Source organism: Brassica oleracea, chromosome C6 (genome assembly GCF_000695525.1).
Source record: "Brassica oleracea var. oleracea cultivar TO1000 chromosome C6, BOL, whole genome shotgun sequence".
In the NCBI taxonomy this organism is placed as follows: Eukaryota; Viridiplantae; Streptophyta; class Magnoliopsida; order Brassicales; family Brassicaceae; genus Brassica; species Brassica oleracea.
This window is the reverse complement of record NC_027753.1, coordinates 36,264,985-36,273,231: the sequence shown is the minus strand read 5'-3', so window position 1 is coordinate 36,273,231 and position 8,247 is coordinate 36,264,985. Positions and strand designations below refer to the sequence as shown.

The following is an 8,247-nucleotide window of genomic DNA, read 5'->3' as shown; positions in this document are numbered from 1 at the left end:
ATGTCTGCAAGAAGAGTGGACAACGGTATCGTCACGGTGATAGCTATTGATAAAGACAAGAACAGCCAACACGCATTGAAATGGGCGGTTGAGAACATTCTTGTCGATTCTCCAAACTGTGTTCTTCTCCACGTTGAACCTAAAGGCATAATCTCGATCTTTTACCTCTCATGATCATCAAAACAAAAAATGTCAGATAACTCTAATGACGTCATCTATCTTGCAGAAGGAAACACTGGAGCACATATACAACGTGACAATCAAGATGATTCTCATCAATTCTTTCTTCTTTTCAGAGGATTCTGCTCTAGAAAAGGAGTTAGTGATCATCTCTCAATCTCCTTTATTGCAACAAACCACTTATGTTTCCATTACTTATTACACCAAACTGCTTGTTCAGATTATTCCCAAGGAGGTTCTTCTTAGAGAGATTGACATCTCTAGTGCTATTGTCAGCTACATCACCAACAACTCCATTTCAAATATAGTTGTTGGCGCATCTTCTCACAATGCCTTTTTCAAGTCTCTCTCGATTCTCATGCTCAATGATATTATCTCAACATTGGTTGTATATGAATACTAACATTAGTCCCTCTCTGTGATCAGGAAGTTTAAGAGTCCAGATGTTCCCACCACTTTGCTTAAAACGTCTCCAGAGACTTGCGCAGTCTTTGTTGTGTCAAAAGGTAAACTGCTAAAAAGCAAATCCGCAAGTCAGGCTCTGAAGCATCATCCCGTACAACAAAGTCTCTCTACTTTGTTGTACAATAACGAGCCAACGACTTCCACCTATTCAAGTGATTCAGAGAGGTACATTCTAAACTTTCTCCCAACCATTATCTAACCATGGTAGTAAAGATTGTTTGGTTAACATTTTGACAGGGAATCATTTGTATCTACACAACACAGCAAACCCATGTCAGATTTCTCCCAAACCAGTTCACCTCCTCGCATCTCATCAACGCAAACTATGAGTGAGTTTTCACAGTCAGACACTGACAGTGGAAGTTATGGTATGGTATCAACTGTGACTTCTTACACTATATCTCAAAGTTCCACTACCAACGGAAGCTCCATCTCTTCAACATCCACGGTTAGTATCATCACACTCAAATAGAAGTTTAGTTTCTTACTATGTTCTGACATTTCCTTGATGAACAGGAGAGTCCACATGCGGTAACTTTCATGGAACAACAGGTTAAGTTTTTAGAAACATAAGACTTTGGTCCCGGATTTGCATAAACGTCAACATGATGTATGTTCTTTGCTATGTGTTTTCACAGAATCAAAATCTTGAAGCAGAAGTGAGGAGATTGAGACAAGAACTGAAGCAGTATAATCCCTCAAACAACAAAGAAAGCGTAAGCTGTTTCTTACCCTGAGTCCATTTTGATGACAATGTTGTTTTCTTTAGGTTCTTGGTGGATGAATAACTCACCAGGTATTGAACTATGTAGTCTCAAGAACATAAACTACCTAGAGCCAAAGGTGTTAGAAGATTAGACCAAGCAATAGAGATGCCTAGAGCATTGTCTGAGGAGAATCAGAAAAGGCTTTCAGCAATCCAAGCAGCTGAAATAGCAAAAAAATTAGCAAAAATGGAGAGCCAAAAGAGAAAGTTACTTGAGATGCAAGCCAAGTTGGAGAAACAAAGAATGGCAAGCAACGTCTCTTACAGACGTTACAGTATCAAAGACGTTGAAGGTGCTACCAATGGCTTTTCAGATTCCTTAAAGATCGGTGAAGGAGGGTATGGACCTGTGTACAAGGCCGTCCTCGATTACACTTCTGTCGCCATTAAAATCTTGAAGTCTGGTATCACACAAGGCCTGAAACAGTTCCAACAAGAGGTTGAGGTTCTGAGTAGCATGAGGCATCCTAATATGGTGATCCTCCTCGGTGCATGTCCTGAGTACGGTTGTCTTGTTTACGAGTACATGGAGAATGGAACGCTTGAAGATCGTCTATTCTGCAAAGACAATACACCACCGCTTTCTTGGAGAGCAAGGTTCAGAATCGCTGCGGAAGTTGCCACAGGGCTTCTTTTCCTTCACCATGCGAAACCTGAGCCGTTGGTTCATCGTGATCTGAAGCCGGCAAACATTCTACTTGATAGACATTTCACTAGCAAGATTAGTGACGTTGGTTTAGCTCGTTTAGTACCTTCCTCTGTGGCTGATAGCTATAGTAACTATCACATGACTTCTGCAGCTGGTAAGAATCTAAACTTCTATCTCTTTTTTTGATGTCAAAACATGGAAACTAGGCATGGACAGTTCGGTTTTCGGTTTCGGTTCGGATATTTTTGGTTTTTCTTTTTATAGAGATTTAGGAACCGTTCAGTTATTTACAAAATTCGGTTCGATTTATTTGGTTATTTTGGTTTTTGGTTTTGTTCGAATAGCAAAATTAAGAACATGTTAATATCCGGAAAAAAAATTTGGGTCCAATTTGGTTTCGGATTAGTTCCATTTTTCGGGTAATTTAGGATAATATGGATAAAACTGTCGGATAATTTGAAAGTGCTAAATGTCAAGTTATTCGCATTGTTAGGATAATTTAGAAATATTTTAGGTAAAAGAAATATTTGAGTAATTTAATTTTTTGGATAGTTTGGTTTATAAATCATATTCTTAGTATTTTTGGTTTTTTGGAAAAGATAATTGATAATTTTAGGTATACAGTTTGTATTTTAAAATTTTGGGTACCCATTTGGTTCTTGGTTCGGTTTCAGTTTTCTAGTTCCAGGAATATAGGATCCGTCCGGTTATTTTTGAAATTCCAGTTATTTTTTAAATTCGATTCAGATATTTATGGGTGGTTCTTCAGTTCCTGATAAATGTGTCCAAGCTTACATAGAACCAGTGTTAATGTTTGTTTTCCCCTTTGTGGTATGAGAAAACAGGCACATTCTGTTACATCGACCCTGAGTACCAGCAAACCGGATTGCTGGGAGTGAAATCTGATCTGTACTCTTTTGGTGTGGTGCTTTTGCAAATGATAACAGCCATGCCAGCAATGGGATTAGGCCATAAAGTAGAGATGGCGGTTGAAAACAACAAGCTCAGTGAACTTTTCGATCCAAAGGTATCAGAATGGCCTGAGGAAGAGACTCTGGGGTTGGCTAAATTGGCTTTACAGTGCTGCGAGCTGAGGAAAAGAGACAGACCTGATCTTGCTTCAGTAGTGTTACCGGCTCTGAACAGGCTAAGAGAGTTTGCAAGGGAGGATCATGAACGTATCAAGGACAGAACATCTCATGTATCACAATCTAACTATTCGGATCCGGTTCCTTCCTCTCAGGTTAGTTTCTTAGAACCGTTCTGCTACACATGGACTAGAATCTAGACCTTAGCTGATCAAGAGACATATAAACAAAACTTTTTGTGTTCTGCACACATGCTATAAGGTTTTAGATATGTTAACGGTAGAAAGAGGATGAAATGAAAAAAAAACTATTCGAGTATTGACAGAAATTAAAAAAAAAACATGGACGTAGATTAGCAGGAAGCCAACTTTGGGATTACCTGAGATCCACGGCCATCTTGATCAGTTAAAGACGCGTAGTCATTCAGTACCAAGAAGAAGTAGACGACCTCCAAGATCAGAAAGAAGCAGCCAGTACAAAGGCAACCGTTGGTTTTTTATGAGTTGTGCACCTTCCAAAAGTTCAGTGGGGTGATGATCTCCCATAACATATAACATATTTTTATAGTCATAATAAGTCATGTAAAACTAAACTCTTCTTAAAGAAGATTTGTTTATTATTGGAAGTTCGTCTGACAGGAACAATGATTTTCTGTAACAGAACATATTTTACTAAGCAACTGCAAAACATTGAAATTTGAAGACTTTTTGGAGTTTATTTGAGTTCATTGGTTGTCTTACATAATGTGTAAGAAGTAATGCAAAAAGATCTCAATAGCAATAATACTAAGATAACACTTGTCTGAAATACTATTAGCAACACAACACAGCTGCTGCCAAGATCCAGAGAGTATAGACTTCAGAGACAAACCACAAAGCAGAACACAGTAAGTGAAAAGGAAGAACGAGAGGAACATAAATACATAATCTTTGAGGATCACAGTCATTTATACTCAATATCCTTATTGCAATCAAAGAGTCAAGACAGTGAACCATCATAGTGAGACAATAAGGACAAGGATAAGAATAGGTATAAACTTGACAAAAGAAAAGAGTTTCATTTCAAAGACTGATACAACACATAGATCCCAAACATTAGCCATACGCAAAGAAGATTAGCTCTTATCAGAAAGTAAACTACTATCAACAACCAATAACCATTCTTGATAGTCATCATATAAATAAAAAGGTTTTGTTATTCAAAGTTTTCATTTTTTTTTTTATGATATTCCAAATTGAACATCTCTCTCTCTCTCTCTCTCTATCAAAAAATTTCAAAAGCAACAATCTTTCTCCCTTCATATGGGCACATACCGCTTCACAACTTGCTTCCCTGCAACCACAGCACCAGCCGCTATCCCACCGAGAGCCCCCGCCACAGCCGCGGATCTCACCCCACGCGCCGCCCTAAAAACCGCCCCGGTCCCAAGACCAGCCACCACGCTCGTCCAAACATCATCCCTATCCATCGCAGCCACAACGCCGCTCTCGATCCCAGCGTACATCAGCCCAATGATCCCGACCCTATTCCCCCACGTCCTCCCCGTGTGACCAGAGGAGTTCAAGATCCTGTTGATCTTCAGCTTCGTCGTGTCGCCAGATTCGAAGTTCTTGACTCCGGTCACGATCCCGACCGCGGCGCCGGCGACGGAGCCGCCGAGGTAAGCGGTGCCGGTGTAGAAGGTGAGATTCTCGCCCCAGGAGCGGCGCTGCTTTAAGGACTCCTCGGTGAAGAGGTACTCGGGGGAGGTGGGGAGCTTGTAGAGGTACTGAGACTTTATCGGAGCCTCGAAGTTTTGGTAAGGGTTGTAGAGACGCGTGTTCTCGTCGGAGTCGTGATCGGATCTGTTGTTGTTCGCCGCCATCGGAGAAATGTTGTAGTTTGCTTTCTCTCTCCGATGTGTGTTGTGGGAAAATAGAAATGAGAGTTAAAAAGAGTTTTGTTGTGTGTTTTAGGGTTTTTAACTTATTAAAGTAACTATTTTTGTTTGTGTTTTGTCAGAGAGACCAGACTCGTTCGTTCGTTCCAGTTGCTTCCAGATTCGGTTTAATTCGGATTTGACCCCATAGTTCTTTGGGTTAATCAATTAGACCCGGTTTTGTTTCGTTTGTGGCTTTCGCTTGCCACAAGCTCTGGATACTGATATTTCTAATTTGACCCTGAAGTTTTATTTTTATACAAATGTAACCTATTTTAAGTTTTAACAAATCTTTTTTGTCAACGTTTTTTTTTTGGGGGTCAGTTTTGTCGGCGTTTAACATTGAACATTTCAATATGTATATGGCGTTCGTATTTGCCTTGCAATTAGTAGTTGACAAGTAACAACTGAGAACTAACAATCACCAATATTACGCTCGGTTCGTTCAGATATTTTAGTTCCAAAAAATAAATCATATATTTGATCAAATTTGATATTGGTTTGGTTTAAACTAGTTTTAGATTAAAAAAAAATATAATTATATTTAACATCATAAAATTTTAAATATTAAAATTATGATGAAAATTTTACTTCTTTGTTTAGTATTTTCACACAAAAATAAACGTATCAATTTTTTAATTATTTGAAAATATAAATCAACTCATGAACGTTTTGTTTTAGAAATGAGGCAAATACATATTCTTATGTAAAAGTTTGCATCAACCACTCAAAACGATATTTTATCTAAACAAGATTTTTTTTAAAAGATACTATTTATTTACTATGAAATCGAGAGAATTAAAAAAAAAAAATTGTTTACGTCGCTAATTTAGTTAATTCAGTATCATAAAAATGGATTTGGTTCGATTTTGGTTCGGTTCAGGATCTTGCAAAGCCCTAACCTCCCGAAGTCTTAAAAAAAAAATAGGCAATAATTCCTGAGCAGAGGAGCCAGAGAGCCGAAATAGCCGGCGAAGGTTACGGCGGCGACGAGACGGTGGTGTCTCAGTCCGATTCATGGGAAACCAGAAATTAAAATGGACGGGGGACGAGGAGGAGGCGTTGCGCGCCGGAATTGAAAAGCACGGCCCCGGGAAATGGAAGAACATTCTCCGTGATCCCGAGTTCGCCGATCAGCTCAGCAATCGCTCCAACATCGACCTCAAGGTTCCTCCTTTTCCTTCAATCTAAGATTCTAAAGCAATCTTGGTTGAGAAAGAACATTACTTTATCCCTTTTCTTAGATTAGATGATAAGTGTGTGTTTCAATGGTTTGTTAGGATAAGTGGCGTAACTTGTGTGTTGCTCCTGCTACTCAATGCTCAAATGATAAGTCGAGAACGAGGAAAGTCAAAGAAGAAGGCGTTACTCTTGCTTCTCTTTCACCTACTGCTGCTGCCGCTACTCCACCTCCTTATGCTAACTCTTCTTCCTCCTCGCCAGCTACTTCCCTTCCACGCAGTGCTTCTTCTGACTTTAGCGTTGATAATAACTTTGTTGTGGATAACAAGAACGCTCCCAGGTTTGTCCTTAGATGATAATCAATCATGCTTTGCTAAACTTCTGAATGAGTTGCTATTTTCAGGTATGACGCGATGATATTTGAAGCTATCTCTGAGTTAGCGGATCCAAATGGATCTGACGTCGGTTCCATCTTCAGCTTCATTGAGGTTAGATACAATTTTCTCTTTGCTCTTCTTTTTTTTTTGGCATTGATCAGAAGTCAGAACCTCGTAAACTGATAAACAGTTTAGTAGAGACTCATCATCTACTACATATAAGGGTGGGCTAGTTATGTTTATTTTCACATTGTTATAGTTCTCTTGATTCTACTTTTAAGTTAGTTGCTACAACCTTTCCTAACGGACCTTGTGGGTTTATTTGTGGAAAGAGCAGCCAAGGCATGAAGTGCCGCCAACTTTTAGAAGAGTCCTTAGCTCAAGACTGAGGCGGCTCGCAGCTCAGGGAAAACTTTCAAAGGTTAGCAACTCAAAACCTGTAAGTCTTTGAAGCACGCCTCCTCTCTTTCTTCTCTGTCACATGTTTCTTCATCTTTCTTTTAATCTGTGTCTTGTTTATATTCCAACTCTCAACAGTTACTGAACTTCTACAAGCTACCAGATGGATCAGAAACAACAACTAGAACAACACCTGCCCCAACCCCAAAACCAATGGAGACAAACGTAAAACCCCGGCAATCATACATCAATCAACCCCCTTCGGTTTCACAAGAGATGATCGACGAAGCTGCAATAACCGCCGCATGTAAAGTTGTAGAGGCAGAGAATAAAATAAACGTCGCCAAAGCAGCAGTGGAAGAGTTGGAGAAGACGACTAAGCTTGCAGATGAAACCGAACTTATGCTGGAGTTAGCTAAAGAGATGCATAAACAATGTAAAAAACCGAGACTTGCTCCATTTTTTTCCATTCACATGAGAAGAGAAGCAAGCTAATTTTTTTTTTGATATGTTTGTTTTGTAGGTTGTCGTGACGAGGTTGTGGTCTTGGCTTGAGTCTATAGGGGCATATCAGTGTCTCCATTCATCCTTTAGGTTGATTACACTCTCTTCAGACCAGACTTGAAGACTTTCTTTAGGTGGTAGACGAGCTACGGACGTCTAAGTCGTTGGTTTAGTTGTTGATAAAAAAAAAAGAAGAGTCAATTTTACGAGGCGTGACTCTTTTTTTGTGAGTAAATTTCAGAGGCCTCTCTTACATCAACATATTATTACTAGTGAGAGATTCCTTTTGCTTATGAATTTCTTTTTTTTCGAATAGAGTTTACTATTTTTGGGATGCAAAGTAAATTATTCTAAGAGTGATTTACGCTATGAGTCAGTTTTTGACTTTTTATTACACAAAAGAACAGTTTCTGCTACTAACGTAGTTTTTGGTGGTTAAAGACATTTTTGGCCTTGGAAAAGTGTAACCATGAGCTCTTTTTGTGTCACCTTTATAGATCTAGTTAGCTTTTCGTTATATGTGCCGCTAACTAAGCGTAACAACAAGAATCTTTTTTTTTTTGCTTTTGTTTTAAATTTTTTAAAATGTTGAAACCTAGAAAACGTAGAAAACAGTGAATTTTTTTTGGTTTGCTTTTTCGGATTTTTTTTTTTATTAGCATTTTCGTCGTCCTTCATTTGATCATAAACTATTTCTGACCACCAAGACTGGAATATCA

General features: G+C 38.9%; 3 protein-coding genes across 4 annotated transcripts; 2 read left to right on the top strand and 1 right to left on the bottom strand.

Annotated features, from left to right (window-relative positions):
- Positions 1-3,682, top strand: LOC106298123 (U-box domain-containing protein 35). The gene is made up of 10 exons (XM_013734211.1): positions 1-145; positions 230-318; positions 401-522; positions 607-810; positions 883-1,093; positions 1,162-1,197; positions 1,284-1,361; positions 1,458-2,214; positions 2,906-3,303; positions 3,500-3,682. The coding sequence occupies exons 1-10, from the start codon at positions 1-3 to the stop codon at positions 3,680-3,682; spliced, it is 2,223 nt and encodes a 740-aa protein (XP_013589665.1).
- A 498-nt stretch (positions 3,683-4,180) lies between these two features.
- Positions 4,181-5,111, bottom strand: LOC106298471 (mitochondrial import inner membrane translocase subunit TIM23-2). Its single transcript, XM_013734608.1, has one exon. The coding sequence runs from the start codon at positions 5,010-5,012 to the stop codon at positions 4,446-4,448; it is 567 nt and encodes a 188-aa protein (XP_013590062.1). The 5' UTR covers positions 5,013-5,111; the 3' UTR covers positions 4,181-4,445.
- Positions 5,112-5,974: 863 nt separating this feature from the next.
- LOC106298352 (telomere repeat-binding factor 4-like) lies at positions 5,975-7,948 on the top strand. Of its 2 annotated transcripts, none has more exons than XM_013734459.1 (6): positions 5,975-6,233; positions 6,347-6,588; positions 6,652-6,736; positions 6,963-7,064; positions 7,163-7,460; positions 7,548-7,948. In XM_013734459.1, the coding sequence occupies exons 1-6, from the start codon at positions 6,084-6,086 to the stop codon at positions 7,577-7,579; spliced, it is 909 nt and encodes a 302-aa protein (XP_013589913.1). In that variant the 5' UTR covers positions 5,975-6,083; the 3' UTR covers positions 7,580-7,948. The 2 variants fall into 2 exon arrangements, with proteins under 2 accessions (XP_013589913.1, XP_013589914.1); XM_013734460.1 differs by having other exon boundaries at positions 6,963-7,046; positions 7,548-7,845.
- The last annotated feature ends 299 nt before the right edge of the window (positions 7,949-8,247 follow it).

Bases quoted from the DNA above. Each gene is read 5' to 3' on its own strand.
- LOC106298123 (XM_013734211.1), top strand. From the start codon at position 1: ATGTCTGCAAGAAGAGTGGACAACGGTATCGTCACGGTGATAGCTATT. The intron at 319-400 runs GTTAGTGATCAT...CTGCTTGTTCAG, and splicing joins GATTCTGCTCTAGAAAAGGA to ATTATTCCCAAGGAGGTTCT. The intron at 1,094-1,161 runs GTTAGTATCATC...CTTGATGAACAG, and splicing joins CCATCTCTTCAACATCCACG to GAGAGTCCACATGCGGTAAC.
- LOC106298471 (XM_013734608.1), bottom strand. From the start codon at position 5,012: ATGGCGGCGAACAACAACAGATCCGATCACGACTCCGACGAGAACACG.
- LOC106298352 (XM_013734459.1), top strand. From the start codon at position 6,084: ATGGGAAACCAGAAATTAAAATGGACGGGGGACGAGGAGGAGGCGTTG. The intron at 6,234-6,346 runs GTTCCTCCTTTT...ATGGTTTGTTAG, and splicing joins GCTCCAACATCGACCTCAAG to GATAAGTGGCGTAACTTGTG. The intron at 7,461-7,547 runs GTAAAAAACCGA...TTTGTTTTGTAG, and splicing joins TAAAGAGATGCATAAACAAT to GTTGTCGTGACGAGGTTGTG.